This window comes from Ictalurus furcatus, chromosome 14 (genome assembly GCF_023375685.1).
Source record: "Ictalurus furcatus strain D&B chromosome 14, Billie_1.0, whole genome shotgun sequence".
In the NCBI taxonomy this organism is placed as follows: domain Eukaryota; kingdom Metazoa; phylum Chordata; class Actinopteri; order Siluriformes; family Ictaluridae; genus Ictalurus; species Ictalurus furcatus.
In genome coordinates this window covers 31,233,494-31,249,488 of record NC_071268.1, presented here as the reverse complement: position 1 = coordinate 31,249,488, position 15,995 = coordinate 31,233,494, and the positions used below count along the sequence as shown (strand labels likewise).

At 40.8% G+C, this 15,995-nt stretch overlaps 1 protein-coding gene across 3 annotated transcripts in view; it reads right to left on the bottom strand.

The window, feature by feature from the left end:
• Window positions 1–260: 260 nt before the first annotated feature.
• Window positions 261–15,995, bottom strand: part of fhod3a (formin homology 2 domain containing 3a) — a 91,301-nt gene continuing 75,566 nt past the window's right edge. Inside the window, exons 12-27 of one of the 3 annotated variants that reach the window (XM_053641203.1) lie at window positions 15,910–15,995; window positions 13,818–13,868; window positions 13,553–13,707; window positions 12,768–13,073; window positions 11,630–12,408; window positions 10,094–10,252; window positions 9,800–9,982; window positions 9,521–9,640; window positions 9,144–9,305; window positions 6,858–7,048; window positions 6,052–6,256; window positions 4,602–4,625; window positions 3,763–3,964; window positions 1,798–1,950; window positions 1,587–1,660; window positions 261–1,273 (exon numbers count right to left, since the gene is read on the bottom strand). The exon at window positions 15,910–15,995 is cut by the window's right edge and continues 43 nt beyond it. In XM_053641203.1, coding sequence (XP_053497178.1) covers window positions 1,271–1,273; window positions 1,587–1,660; window positions 1,798–1,950; window positions 3,763–3,964; window positions 4,602–4,625; window positions 6,052–6,256; window positions 6,858–7,048; window positions 9,144–9,305; window positions 9,521–9,640; window positions 9,800–9,982; window positions 10,094–10,252; window positions 11,630–12,408; window positions 12,768–13,073; window positions 13,553–13,707; window positions 13,818–13,868; window positions 15,910–15,995 — 2,853 coding nt within the window. In that variant the 3' untranslated portion in view covers window positions 261–1,270. Of the gene's footprint in view, window positions 1,661–1,797; window positions 1,951–3,762; window positions 3,965–4,601; window positions 4,626–6,051; window positions 6,257–6,857; window positions 7,049–9,143; window positions 9,306–9,520; window positions 9,641–9,799; window positions 9,983–10,093; window positions 10,253–11,629; window positions 12,409–12,767; window positions 13,074–13,552; window positions 13,708–13,817; window positions 13,869–15,909 lie in introns of all 3 variants that reach the window. The other 2 variants (XM_053641202.1, XM_053641204.1) reach the window with 2 other exon arrangements.

The window sequence follows — 15,995 nt, the reverse complement described above, 5'->3', positions numbered from 1 at the left end:
CCTTGCTTCATTTACTGCTCTGTACTCATTTGGTTTAATCCATATTTCTGTTAAATTAATTACATTAAACAATACATTAAACTCCTGATCAGTAAGTCCTTGAACTTTTTGATCGAAGCAGGCATGGCCAAAAGTTCATTCAGGTACATATTTAGAAGAGTGACTTTTTTTTTTTCCAGTCTAGGAATTAAATTGCAGAGAAAATAAATTATTGCAAACTTTCATCCATTAAAAACAAAATACAACCTCTGCTGCACAAAAACGCTCATTTTAATCTTTATAAATAAATAAATAAAAGCCATGCACTGTAGTATAGATCAAGTGCTGTGTGTAAACGTAAAGCACAGCTGTGTATTTATGTGACCGTGCAAGTTGTTTTTTTATATCTTCATTAAATTAAAACGTAACACAATTTATACAGTGAAATAGCATATAATACATAGAAAAGATAAACAAACCACATAGCAGTATTAAAGAAGGGCATTTGGAAATTTTGTACAAAACCAAAATATTACAAGGTACTTTTTCCAGAATAATTTGAAAGAAATGCAATATCAACCATTCAATTACACTTTAAAAAGAACTAAATGTGGCTTCTGTTAATATCTAACCAATATAAATCTTTAATTTTTACTATGAATCTCTCAAATAATGTGCACAGGACAGTTGGGTCAAAATACTGTACAATTATTACAGTAATATGTCATTCAAGGTTATTCTTTTTAACAAATTAGAACATAAACATGGTCAAATGTGTTTGATAAAATAAGCAGTAAAATAAAATAAGCAGAGAAAAATAAACAGTGAATTAAAGTTATTAATAATGAAAGGCAATGTTTAAAGCCCACATACTACAGAGAGTGAAAAAGAGGCTGTGTTTCAATACTCATTTTAATGCACCCTCATCCACTTTCCCTGGTTTGAATCCCCTCACTCATTATAGGGGTCATTTCACTCGTTCAGTTTTAATAGTGAACACTTTCTAGTGCTTTCAGGACACTTCAAAATATAGAAAAATCCCTAAAAACAAAACAAAAAATCCTTGTGTAAATCCCTCTCATAAAAGAAAATTCAACACGAGTTGCTGAAAGGGGGTGTATTACCCAACGCAATATTATTAAAGGAATACTGCAAGTCTAACTTATTTTTATCATATTTTTACTAAATTTTTCATAAATCAGAAATTCTTTGCAAATAACAGTACAGTCTTGCTTGTTTTTCTGTTCCTGTGGAGATATTCTGCATTTACTCTACAATGGCATTGAATCCATCACTACAAAAGAAAGAAAATAAATGTTAGAAACAGAAAACACTAAAGTGATTCTAAAAACAAACAAACAAAAAAAACCACAAACTTCAGTTCCTATACCTAATACAACCAGCAAAAAATGCTTGTGCAGCACCAATACGTTTACACCCACAAACAGTAATGATGCTACAGGTTAAAACAAAAAAACTTACTGGTGCACTGCAACCCTGATCTCAAAAATCTAATACAGACTCCCCCACTCAAAAATGGTATCACTGCTACAGTAGTGATAGGCGTACGTGTTTGTGTAAAGATTATAAAGGTTATATCGTCACACCTGCATCACCAAGGCTTCCAAACAAAGGGCTTGTGCCTCCTCTGGGGTCAAATCATTCTTTAATGTCCTCCTCACTAAGAGAGAAAGAGAGAATGAGAGTGAGGTGATCAGGATATAATGTAGATGAGATTTATTACCACTCACATTCAGCTCATACTGACACATTACCATGTGTAAATTGAGGTTGGCTGGTAGGTAATTTCTAACATACATGATTTACGGTTGGCGCGGGAGCGTCTCCGTTCACGTGGTTGGGTGCGATCTTGTGAATTCTGTGTAGCCGAACGTACTATTCGTTCCATGATCTCATCAGCTGCATCGTTGGTCATGCTATCTTCATTTGCTGATGCTGCCGCAGTACGACCTGGATGTGACAAACATTTCACTGGTGTGTCAAAAATTAAAACAGAGCATCAGAATTTTATTTGATGCTCTGTAAAATTATGACTTGTACCATCTGTAACATCTGTACCTTGAAATCTTGCCTCACCTGTACCATCAGTACCTCAGAATCTTGCCTCACCTGTACCATCTGTACCTCAGAATCTTGCCTCACCTGTACCATCAGTACCTCAGAATCTTGCCTCACCTGTACCATCTGTACCTCAGAATCTTGCCTCACCTGTACCATCTGTACCTCAGAATCTTGCCTCAGCTGTACCATCTGTACCTCAGAATCTTGCCTCAGCTGTACCATCTGTACCTCAGAATCTTGCCTCAGCTGTACCATCAGTACCTCAGAATCTTGCCTCAGCTGTACCATCAATACCTCAGAATCTTGCCTCACCTGTACCATCAGTACCTCAGAATCTTGCCTCAGCTGTACCATCAATACCTCAGAATCTTGCCTCACCTGTACCATCAGTACCTCAGAATCTTGCCTCACCTGTACCATCAGTACCTCAGAATCTTGCCTCACCTGTACCATTTGTACCTCAGAATCTTGCCTCACCTGTTCCATGTGTACCTCAGAATCTTGCCTCAGCTGTACCATCAATACCTCAGAATCTTGCCTCACCTGTACCATCAATACCTCAGAATCTTGCCTCACCTGTACCATCAGTACCTCAGAATCTTGCCTCACCTGTACCATCAATACCTCAGAATCTTGCCTCACCTGTACCATCAATACCTCAGAATCTTGCCTCGCCTGTACCATCAGTACCTCAGAATCTTGCCTCAGCTGTACCATCAGTACCTCAGAATCTTGCCTCACCTGTACCATCAGTACCTCAGAATCTTGCCTCACCTGTACCATCAGTACCTCAGAATCTTGCCTCACCTGTACCATCTGTACCTCAGAATCTTGCCTCACCTGTTCCATGTGTACCTCAGAATCTTGCCTCACCTGTTCCACGTGTACCTCAGAATCTTGCCTCAGCTGTACCATCAATACCTCAGAATCTTGCCTCACCTGTACCATCAGTACCTCAGAATCTTGCCTCACCTGTACCATCAGTACCTCAGAATCTTGCCTCACCTGTACCATCAGTACCTCAGAATCTTGCCTCACCTGTACCATGAGTACCTCAGAATCTTGCCTCACCTGTACCATGAGTACCTCAGAATCTTGCCTCACCTGTACCATGAGTACCTCAGAATCTTGCCTCACCTGTACCATCAGTACCTCAGAATCTTGCCTCACCTGTACCATCTGTACCTCAGAATCTTGCCTCACCTGTACCATCTGTACCTCAGAATCTTGCCTCACCTGTACCATCAGTACCTCAGAATCTTGCCTCACCTGTACCATCTGTACCTCAGAATCTTGCCTCACCTGTACCATCTGTACCTCAGAATCTTGCCTCACCTGTACCATTTGTACCTCAGAATCTTGCCTCACCTGTACCATCAGTACCTCAGAATCTTGCCTCACCTGTACCATCTGTACCTCAGAATCTTGCCTCACCTGTACCATTTGTACCTCAGAATCTTGCCTCACCTGTACCATCAGTACCTCAGAATCTTGCCTCACCTGTACCATCTGTACCTCAGAATCTTGCCTCACCTGTACCATCAGTACCTCAGAATCTTGCCTCACCTGTACCATCTGTACCTCAGAATCTTGCCTCACCTGTTCCATTTGTACCTCAGAAACTGATCATATTTAGTATGATACTTAATGTATGAGCATTTGTGGCATTATGGACTATGAGTGCATGTATTTGGTTCTTACTTCTGCTGGGTCTTGCCCTTGTCCGTGTGCGTAATCCCGGTACTCCGCACCGGTTAGTGCTGCTACCCTGCTGGCTTCTCTTTAGTATTGCTTTCATATTTTCATGCTCTGCTGCATCTTCCTCATGGTTCAGTCCCTGCATTTCACTTTTTCTTACTGTAGGGACACTACTGCTGCAGCTGCTTCCAGCTCCCTGACTTGTCTGTGTAAAAAACAAACAAACATAGAAATAACCAAAAAGTGGACCGCATTAATGCAGTCAAAACTAGGTATTAGATTTTCTTTACTATTTCACAATAGTAAGGAGCAGGTGAGTAAATGCAGGATTTCATATCAGCTGAAATAAAAACTGTTCATGGAGATGAATTTCTCTGAACTGAAATTTGGCATGGCTCATCTGATTTTTAAACACTGAAACAATGGCATGGCATAACTCAGATGGCAAAGGCAAGTGTCAGAGATAGGAGTTGGCCAGATACTGGCACAATTTGCATAAGGATAAATAAAGGTAGTGTAGTCCAATTATGAATGTAGTAGTTGTAAAAAAAAACAAACAAAAAAACAAAAAAAAACAAAACATACTCTAATTTACTTTTTTCTTTTTGATATGTATGTGTTTATGTAAATTATAATTATTACATCCATTCACATTATAATTATTACACCCATGATAAACCACACAGACAGCACAAGTTAAATTTAACTTTAAGTTAAAGTTAAATCAGTGTAAAGTGTTGATTAGCAGTGATGGAATTATACCACGTACTCGGCGTGGTTGTTAGTACACTGCAGAGCCAATGCTCACACATGCACACAGAGATGTATACACAGTGTCATACCCCATTCTCTTCTTCATCATCTGTCTACAGAGTAGAGGAGAGGGACAGGAAGTAAGAACTGAATCAATAAATAGATCTGATGTGCATGGATCCTGTATGTTGACAAAATTACAGCTTTCTAATTGGTTAAGGCCAAACACTCACACATGATGTTATCTGTGTTATGTTTTAATATACTGTATAATCACTTCCTGTTATATTTACTCTGTATATACATCTATTTTCTGTCAATCTTACTTCTGTTATTTATTTTCTCTCTCTTGTTTTCCTGTAGTCTTATGCAGTATCTGGGTTTTATTACTCATGTTATATACTCTATCTACTTCCTGTTATGTTTCTTCTGTTATATACTATTTTGTATTAAACATTTACATTTACTGTTATACTGGATATACTTTCTAAGCTACAATTAATAGATGCCCCAATAAACTACTCAGGTGTTGGCATTCCCTTGAGTCCCAAGTCAAGACTGATAAATAATAACAAGTCCTTAACTTCAAGATTCGAGCCATAATCAAGACATAATGTGTTCTCTACCAAATTTAAGATCTGAGAAATAATCAGTATACTATTTTTTTTTTATATCATGCAGCCTTTTTTTTTTTTTTAAAAATTGGTGTTCATCACTTTCTAGACAAACTTTATGACTTAATAGAAATTTATACAGTAGATACTTGAAACACGCATAACCTTTACAATAAAAACTTTATAATTCAGTTCAATTTCACATGAGATGACGTGTAGAGTATTTCCACCAAGTGTAACATTCTATCTCAGTTCAATTTGTCTTTGCTTTTGTTCAATTTCAAATGCTCAACAACATTTGAGGTTGTTGCTTTTGCATCTGATATGCTAGAACCACAGGTTCTACATGCTGCTATCCTTTTGTTGCTGCAAACAACACAATCTTTGTAGGCAAATTTTCTATTTTTGAGAGCATGGCTACCACACAGTGATTCTTTCATCGGGGAATGCAAAGTCTTTCAACTTTGTAGTAGTCTAGTGCAAGCTGATCAGCTGTCTGAATGTTGACCTTGGAAATGAAGATTTATGCTGTTTTGCTGAAAATTAATTGTTTGTTGGGGAAAAAGAATAGTTGGTTCACTGCACACTTTTACAAGTATAATTTTTCATTTTTTATTTGAAAATTTGTCTTTCCAAATAATAGGGCTTGAGTCCAAGTGAAGTCACAACTCTGATGTCAAGAGTCGAGTCACATGTCTTTTTTTAATTGAGTCGAAAGTCAGGAAATTTGTGACTCAAGTCTTAGTCATGTGACTGGAGTCCACAATACTAGTAAAACAAAGGATTAGAGCTTTACTGGGGACACAAACACACAACCGTCAGCTACTGAAAAAATTAAAACCTTCATCCAACATTAAATTCCGTCGTTACTGCTTTCAGTCAATGACACTTAAAATACAGAAAAGGTCAGATTATGGTCACTCACTGTGGCATTGATGTCCATGATCATCTTGCCGCGTGTTCTGTTCCTCTCACGATGGTCAGCTCGTTTCTGTTTTTGCTGGAGTATTCTCTCTCGTGTGGTTCGGTACTCCAGTGCAAATTCACTAATGATTTTGCAGAACCGATGAACGCTGATCTCACGAATTCCGAATGCTGGGTGACCGAGAAAGAGCAGGAATGCATGGAACCTGCAAGAAAGGTAATTTATGAAAAATGGTGAATAGAAAATTTGAATGGTTGGGTGTGTTTCCTATTGACCATAAATGGTAAATGGTCTGCACTTATATAGCGCTTTTTAACCTTAGTGGTTCTACAAAGCACTTTACACTGTTTCTCAGTCACTCATTCACATACACTCACACACCAGTGGGAGCAGAGCTGCAGAGCTTCAGCTACCATGCAAGGCACTAGCCTGCCATCATGAGCAACTTGGGGCTCAGTGTCTTGCCCAAGGACACTTCGGCATGTGGTGGGCCGGGAATCATTAGTGGACAACCCGCTCTACCACCTGAGACACAGCCGCCCCTATAATCAAAAAGAGTTCCAACACCAATTCTGGAATTTATGTCTAACTGGGGTTCTTACTAGTAGACAGTCCAAAGCACTACAATTCACAGAATCCATTCAAACTAGATATCTTGAAGGTCGGAATTCATTCTGAAGTGTTTATATGTTGTTATGCTCAGTGTGTAACACATGAGCTTATAAATTACCCACAATGCTCACAATGAACATACAGTATCTATCTATATGTGTGTGTGTGTGTGTGTGTGTGTGTGTTTGTGTTACCGATTGATAATGCGGCGATGGACAGTCTTCAATATGATAATCCTCTCTGCACAGTCCTTCAGGAAGTCAGTCAACTTCTGCTTGAGTGCTGGTTTCATCTCGTGCTTAGCAATCAGCTTCAAATTTTCCCATGATGCTTTGCAGCGGCGTTCCATCTGTGCCAGATTCTCCTGCAGCAAGTCAAAGTCCACCTGGAGAGGAATTCATACATTCTTCAGAACAACAGTGCGTTTGTACTGTAGGTAGATGTGCATGAATATTTGCGAGTGTAAAATTTCTCTTTTCGCTGCAGTCTGAGCTCCTGATTTCCCATTTCACCGTCTCCTTGCCCTCTAATGACCCAGTCCCTACCCTGTCTTTGGCAATGATCTAGTTCCTCTGGTCACTTGGTCTTACAGAGTGACTTACAGCACTCTTGTAGCTGTCGCTTAAAACATGTATGGGTCTTTTCTTTCTTTAAGCCTTTAAAGTATTTATTTGTTATGTTGTTGTTATTACAATAATGCAATATAAATATTAACAATAATTTGCCTATGTGAGTTTTGTTTTACAAGGGTTGCAGAAATAGTGACACCTACAGGTTAAACTAGTGAGCTGCATTTAATTTAAGTTACTGTGGTCATGTGATTAGCCTAACTAATAGCAGTGCAAAAATGTGTATGCAGTTTTTGGTGCTACGCTGTACACGGAGTTAGATGCTAAAGAAGAGAATAATTAAACAGTAAAGCGTTACAGCTACTCCTAGATCTCTGGTCGGAAGGCGCACGCATTTTTCATGGTGTTTGACGGTGAGTGAATGCGCTTAAGTTGTGAAGGAATGCAATAAAAGAAACGACAAACATCAGTTGAAGCGTACATTTTAATCTGACCAGAAGAATAAGTTTGGGAGCAGCTACAACTCTCTTTACTTTTTCTGATTGTGCTATCATGAACATAAACATAAACTACATGGTAAATGGTGCACTTATATAGCACTTTTATCCAAAGCTCTTTACATTGTGTCTCATTCACCCATTCACACACACACTCACACACCAGTGGTAGCAGAGCTGCCATGCAAGGCGCTAACTTCCCATCGGGAGCAACTTGGGGTTCAGTGTCTTGCACAAGGACACTTCGGCATGTGGAGTCATGTGGGCCGGGAATCGAACCTCCAACCCTACGATTAGTGGAAAACCCGCTCTACCACCTGAGACACAACCGCCCTGTGTGTGTACAGAGGCCTGTAGGTCACATGATGTAGATAGTGTGTTTTTATTTATATGTCTGAGCATTAAACAGTCTGATCTTGGGCTGAGTTTACTAGGACACTCACTCCTGGGAAGACTGACAACTGTCTTCAAGGCTCTCCATTTGTAAACAATCCTCCTCACTGTAGAATGGTGAATTTCAAATAGTTTGGAGATGGTCTTATAACCCTTCCCAGATTGATGAGCAGCAACAATTGCTTCTCTGAGGTCATGGCTGATGTCCTTTCTTCTTGGCATGGTGTAGACACACACCCGAGTGCTTCAGAACACCAAACTGCCCAAATATCAGCTTTCTTAAAGATAACTAATCTTGTGCATTTCATTAGTAATACCTGGCTGCTAATTGCGTCTTAATGACTGCTGAAGTAGGAAGGGTGTACTTATTTTTTCCCACTTGGTTTCTGAATGTTTTTTTTTTACCTTTTTCGGGCATTTCACATGCTACTCCTGAGATACCAGTAATCCTGACCCTTGCTGCTCTCCGGACCTGCCTGATCCAACCTGATGCCCTACATCTCATTTGAGTTCTCATCACTTGGAAATCACTCGCTGCTGCTGAGGAAGGCCCCAAATGTACAACCTAAACGTACACTTAGAAACCATGAAGATGGCAGTTTTGCACAAGTCTCCATCAGTGAACTGTGGAAAAGTTCAACAAAAAAAACTTCATGTTAAAACTGTACTGAATGTCCTGGTTACACAACTGCACTACTGTAGTACACAGTTAAGGAAGGGATTTATTAATTTATATCCGGTGTCACCCAGATGGTTCCCTTTTGAGTCTGGTTCTTCTCAAGGTTTCTTACTCATATCATCTCAGAAGGTTTTTCCTCACCACCTCTGGCTGCTCATGAGGGATACATTTATAAATGTAAAAATTATATCCGGATCTTATATATTTCTGTAAAGTATATTTCTGTTACCCCTAAGTGTGTATGAGTATGTGAATGTTTTGAAGGGCCCTGCCTCAGAAGGAAGCTGATAAACCTCCAGCAAATTTTTGACTATGTGTATACTTGCATGTGCGTGTGTATACCTTAGCAGAGCGTGTAATAGCGCCAATCTCCGAGTAAAGGTCTGTACTATCTGTGAAGTTTTCCACTACTGCTGAACAGACATGGTGCAGTAGAGATTGTTTATGGACTGTGTCCTTCACCTCTGGAACCTTCTCCAGGTAACTCAGCTCAAAACCTTTAGCCTACACACACAAACAGACACAAATGCCCAAATCAAAACTGTCATTTGGCTTACTTGGATTTGTCCTTAGTTTTAACACTGTATCTATAAGACTAAAGTAGAAAACAAGACTTTGGGCCCATGCGAGCAACACTGCAACACTGGCATCATCAAATACCTCAAACTAATTTGTTTTGCTAACCACTATTAGTGCTATTAACAGTACTCATCACTCACTTTAGATCCGTTGAGAAAGTTTCCAATACCAAGCACAGCTGAGAGGATGTAGCGGAATGTCTTATTCTTCTCCAGCTGCTCCATGCCCTCCTTCAGGTCCTGTAAAGGCTCTGCCACTTCCTGCCAAACAGGAAACACCACCACCAATTAAATAATTAGCCACAAGGCACTTTCAAACAGGAAACAATGCTGCCAGTATAACAGTTTGACCAGGGATCATCAGCAAGGCCCTCACAGGCAAAGCCAAAATTCAAACCCATCAAACACACACACACACACTTTTTCAATGGTTTCATAGTCCATTTTAAAGGCCCAAAGGTGGAGGCGAGCACAGAGTTCACTGATGGAAGAGAGAGTTAGTAGGAAGGACTCAGCACTGCCCAAAGGAACATCAGGATTCAACATGTGAGCTTCCTGAATCCTCAGCTTCTCCTCTTCAGTTGGAACCATCATCAGGAGCTTCTACAGAATAGACACAAAGAGCAATGATTGGTGAGTATAATCTATATAGTTTATAACTCACCATTATACTGTAAATGTGACTGTGTGTGCACACGACTATGGACTTTTCACCTCAATGCCCTCCTTGTTGAGTGCATATTCATCAAAGTTGAGTATGGCGGCTTTGATGGTTCGTGGTGGAGGGAGCGCAGTGAGCCCGATGTTAATGGCATTACTGCGTTTGGAATCCAGGACAATGATCTCTTGCCTTTTACTATCCACTACTGTTTTCTAAAAAACACAACATACATGTGAAACCATTACAAAGAAAGAAAAAGATCTCTAGTAAACATATTAAACACCATCAAAATGAACTGATTACAAATAAATGCATACAAACACCAACATTTCTATCTACACAGCATTCTTACTCAAACACACACTCTCAAATACCAACATACACCATCAGAAAAACAGCACGCACCATTATACATCAACCACATACATTCTCCAAAATCCAAATGCCAAAATTCTCAATCAAAGACCAACATTCATCAACATTCTCCATTAACCACAAACATTCTGCAGAGGGAAGGTATCAAAACATAAATAATTCCATGAGCAAATTCCAGAATTCTCAGACAAAAACAAACTCCAAAAGTCTCCATCACACACCAACATCCCCAATCAAACACCAACATCCCCAATCAAACACCAACATCTCCTATCAAACACCAACATCCCCAATCAAACACCAACATCCCCAATCAAACACCAACATCCCCAAAAACCAACATCCCCAATCAAACACTAACATAACCAATCACCAACATCCCCAATCAAACACCAACATCCCCTATCAAACACCAACATCCCCATCAAACACCAACATCCCCAATCAAACACCAACATCCCCAAAAACCAACATCCCCAATCAAACACCAACATCCCCAGTCAAACACCAACATCCCCAAACACCAACGTCCCCAATCAAACACTAACATCCCCATCAAACACCAACAGCCCCTATCAAACACCAACATCCCCAATCAAACACCAACATCCCCAATCATTCAACATCCCCAATCAAACACCAACTTCCCCTATCAAACACCAAAATTCAGCATCAAACACCAACATCTCCATCAAACACAAACAGCCCCAATCAAACACCATCATCACCAATCAAACACCAACATCCCCATCAAACACCAAAATTAAGCATCAAACACCAACATCTCTATCAAACAGCAACATCCTCAATCAAACACCAACATCCGCTAGTGTTAGGGTTGGGCTAAGGGTACTGTTATGCGGGTGTTAGAGTTTGGCTAGGGTTACTATAATGCTAGTGTTAGGGTTGGGCTGGGGTTACTATTGTGCTAGAGTTAGGGTTGGGCTAGGTTACTATAATGTGAGTGTTAGGGTTGGGGGAGTTTTAGCGTTTGGCTAGGGTTACCATTATGCGAGCGTTAGAGTTTGGCTAGGGTTACTATAGCCAAAACCTAACACTTGCATTATAGTAACTCTAGCCCAACCCTAAAACTAGCATAATAGTAACCAACCCAACCCTAAATCAAACACCAACATCCCGCATCACACACCAACATCCCCTACATTCTGCAAATGGAAAGTTACAGAATGTAAATAAAATTATGGAATGGTTACCTTGATTACATTCATTTCCTTGGACTTGCTCTCAAATAGGTGCTCCAGTTTGCTCATGTCCAGTTTCACTGGTTCCAGTTTTGACCAGAGGGACAGGTGTCCCCTTCTTAATCCCAGAAACCGCCACTCGTCCGGCCTCACCTCACTCCAGAACAAACGGATTGTCTTCTTCTTCTTCTGGAAGAGTGAACACTCTGGTTGAGGGGGAGGAGGCAGAGCTGGCCCAGCTCCAGGGGCTGGAGGGGGTGGGGGAGGGGCAGTGTTGAAGGGGCATGGAGGAGGGGGAGGTGGGGGTGGAGCCAGAGTTTCTGACCCAATTAAACCTCCTGAATCCAAGATGTCCTGATCATCCTCATCACCCAAATCGGTGAAGTCAATGTCTCTGATGCGCAGCTCATGAGGCTTCACCATTAGTTGATCCCATATATGGTCAGACTCTGTTTTGGTGGGTGGAAGTGGTGGGAGAGGGAGGGGCTTCTGCTGTTCCTGTATTTCAGCTGGTGGAGAGTTCAGGCCTTTGACAAGGTCTCCAAAGCGTTCAGCAAAAGCTTGCACTGTTCCACTCTCAAGCTTTTTCTCACCGCTGTTTTCCTCACTCATATTAGACCCGCCCACTACCAGTGACTCCACACTTTCATTTTCTTGTGTACCAGCTTCCTTTTCATTCTCTGCCTCCTCTTCCTCTTCTTCCTCACTGGGTTTCATGCTCTGCGAGTACAGCATGTCCAGCATGAAGAGTTTGCTATTTAAGATGTCTCTACATTGCTCACTGCTCAGACCTGAAATAATAATAATAAGAAGAAGCAGAAGAAAAAGAAGAAAAAGAAGAAGAAGAAGTTACAATAATAATAATAATAATAATAATAATAATAATAATAATAATAATAATTAAGTAATTAGTTTGCTTACAACATACATTATTAACAAATTTGATCAGTTTTATTTAAACACAAGTACATCTTCTGTTATTTAATTATACAGGTCTCTCTTCCATCACCTGTCTTTCCTCCCTCAGTTGTCCCTCTCTCTCTCTGTTTACCTCTTACTCCTAAAAACCTCCCCATCTGTCTTTCCTCTCTCACCTGTTTCTCTCCCTTTACCTGTTTTATCTGAATACCACATGTATTTCCTGCTTTACCTGTCTCTCTCTCCAGAGTGCTACTGGATGATATACTAGATGCCGAGCAGTTATCTTTTTCATTCACTTCTTCATCCTGTCGTTCTTTATCGCTCAAGATTCCACTATCTTCCACTTCTGTATCCTGAGTATTGTTATCTGGCTCTTCCACTTCTGTTTCAGGCTCCTCCCCTTCCTCTACAGGTTCCTCCCCTTCTTCTTCTGCTTCTTCCATGACCTGTTCGGCACTGATCTCCTCTTCTTCCTCTTCATGTTCCTTTTGCTCAGGTTCTGAGTGGGAGAGCAAGTCTGATTCTAACTCGTCATCTGTGGGAAAGCGAAGAGAACAAGCAAGTGTTTGGCGATAACTGTTTGATGTAATTGTGCCTTCACAAGTGGACTGTTTGATATTTGATGATGATATATTCAATTACATTCAATGCAGTTATTAATTTTATAACACTTTTAAGAATGGACACTGCCACAAAGCAGCTTTACAGAAGTCTGGATATGAATTTTATTTTTAAAATTTATACCTTATGAGCAACCCAGAGGTGACGGTGGTGAGGAAAAACTCCCTGAGATAATATGAGGATGAAACCTTGAGAGGAACCAGACTCAGAAGGGACTCAAGTAGTGCTAAGTGTGTTTAGAGGAACTTTAACACACATTTAACTTTTTGTCTATTGTAACAAATGAAGTTATTGACTGTTCAGTGTTTGAGACTTCACCGTAAACTGTTTTTGGCAAGTGTAGTCTTTAGGCTATCCAAGGAAGAACATCCACAGCCATCAGTAAACAATTACCTGGCAGGTGTGATATAGTGGACACATCCAGAACCTCCTGTGACATGGCAAAAGTGGGTGTGTCATCCTGAGATGATTGACAGATGCCTGAGAAGCCATGCGGTGCTCGTTCTCGCTCATATTCCTCTGCTGCTAACCTTTCTGCAGTTTTAAATCTGAGTGTCAGAAAAATAGAGAGGATGAAAGAAGGAAATCAGAGGGTATTGATGAAGTCCACAGTTTTTATTTGTTTAAATTCTGACACCCGAAATAGGGGCACACTCACCTTTCTTCCCGAGCTAATCGAGCCTCCTCCCTGTTCACAGCATAGTCCCGACTACAGAGAGATCATTACATTATTTATTTATTTATTATTATCCATCCATCCATCTTCTATACCGCTTATCCTACTGGGTCGCGGGGAACCTGGAGCCTATCCCAGGGAGCATCGGGTACAAGGCGGGGTACACCCTGGACAGGGTGCCAATCCATCGCAGGGCACAATCACATACACACTCACACACCCATTCATACACTACGGACACTTTGGACACGCCAATCAGCCTACCATGCATGTCTTTGGACTGGGGAGGAAACCAGAGTACCCGGAGGAAACCCCCGCAGCACGGGGAGAACATGCAAACTCCACACACACAGGGCAGAGGTGGGAACCGAACCCCCGACCCTGGAGTTGTGAGGTGAACGTGCTAACCACTAAGCCAGTGTGCACCCTTTAATATTATTATTATTATTATTATTATCATTTTATTTATTTTTTGTATTCTTTGCTGATAGAAAACAATAAAAATATATATATAGTTTTATTATTTTAGGAAGGACAACGAGTGACAGGGTCTTGTGCGGCCAAGGCTCACTGATGCGTGTGAGGAGGGAAGGCAAGCCCGTCTGCTGAAAAAGTTCATGGTGGCTCTTATAGAAAGGAGTCAGAACACATAGTGCATCACAGCTGGATCATGGAGAAATGAAAGAAAGTGGTCTGGTCTGATGAATCAGGTTTTCTTTTACATCACGTGGACGGCCTGGTGCGTGTGCGTCGCTTATCTGGCACCAGGGTGCACTATGGGAAGAAGGCGAGCTGGTGGAGGAAGTGTGATGCTCTGTGCAATGTTCTGCCGGGAAATCTTGGGTCCTGGCGTTCATGTGGATGTTACTTTGACACGTACCACCTACCTAAACACTGCTGCAGATCGAGTTCACCCCTTCATGGTAACGGTGTTCCCTAATGGCAGTGGTCTCTTTCAGCAGGATAACGCTCCCTCACACACTGCAAACACTGCTCAGGAACGGTTTGAGGAACAGGACAAAGAGTTCAAGGTGTTGACTCCGCCTCCAGATTCCCCAGATCTCAATCTGATCGAGCATCTGTGGGATGTTTTGGACAAACAAGTCCGATGCATGGAGGTCCCACCTCACAACTTACAGGACTTAAAGGACTTAAACATCTTGGTGCCAGATAGCACAGCATACCTTCATGCTTCGACGGGTCAGAGCTGTTTTGGTGGCACAAGGGGGACCTACACAATATTAGGCAGCTGGTTTTAATGTTATGCCTAGTCAGTGTATGTTGCCATAGTAACTCAGCAGGGCTTAAGTGATGATGCTTTGTTTGTAGATTTGAAATTGACAGAAATTAGCCGAGCTTAGCCAGGGTTATCTCAACATTTCTGTAAAGTGATAGATCATTAGATATTTATTTGTGTGTTTATGCAAACCTGTTTTCTGCATGAGCTGATTTCTGGATCATGCTAATTCATGACTTAAGCAGAACGTAGTAATTTCCTTTAATAACAGATCTATTGTTAGAGGATCTTCATCTTATCATCTGACATGGAGAACACACACTATCACACAGTCTGCTATAGAACTCACAGCAGAGTTCATTGTACAGGATCTCGTACGGTGTGACGAGGAATCGTTTTAAAATACCACTGAAAACTCACAGAGTAAAACTGGCTTTAGTCTTCTTTGCAAAATAATTTTAGTTTCCAGTGTTACACTAAACAGGTCTTCTGTATGGATCTTCTAGAGGAACTCTTAATGGTTTGATGAAACCCTTAATGGCTTTGATTTCAGAAAAGATCCCTTCACAAAGCTACTGTTAAAGACCCAAATAACACTTTTGATTTTTTTTCCTTCTAAAATAGCCATTTTTATATTTTGGCTTTTCTTGGACTTTGTTTTGATCTTAGGCTAACTCTGAATTATTCCTGACTCTGAATATTGAATAATGCATCAATAAACCTGTGCCTAAGCTAGTTGTCATAACAACAACAACAGAAATGGTGATCCTTCAATCAATAAAGGAATGAAATGAGTGACTGTTTTTAAAGTAAAGAGAGGAAGTGAGTGGAGCTGACCTGTGTCGATTCCTCTCCTCTCTCTCTATCCTCTGTAGTCTCTCCTCCCGTTCAATCCTCCGCCTCTCTCTCTCCGCTGCCAGGGA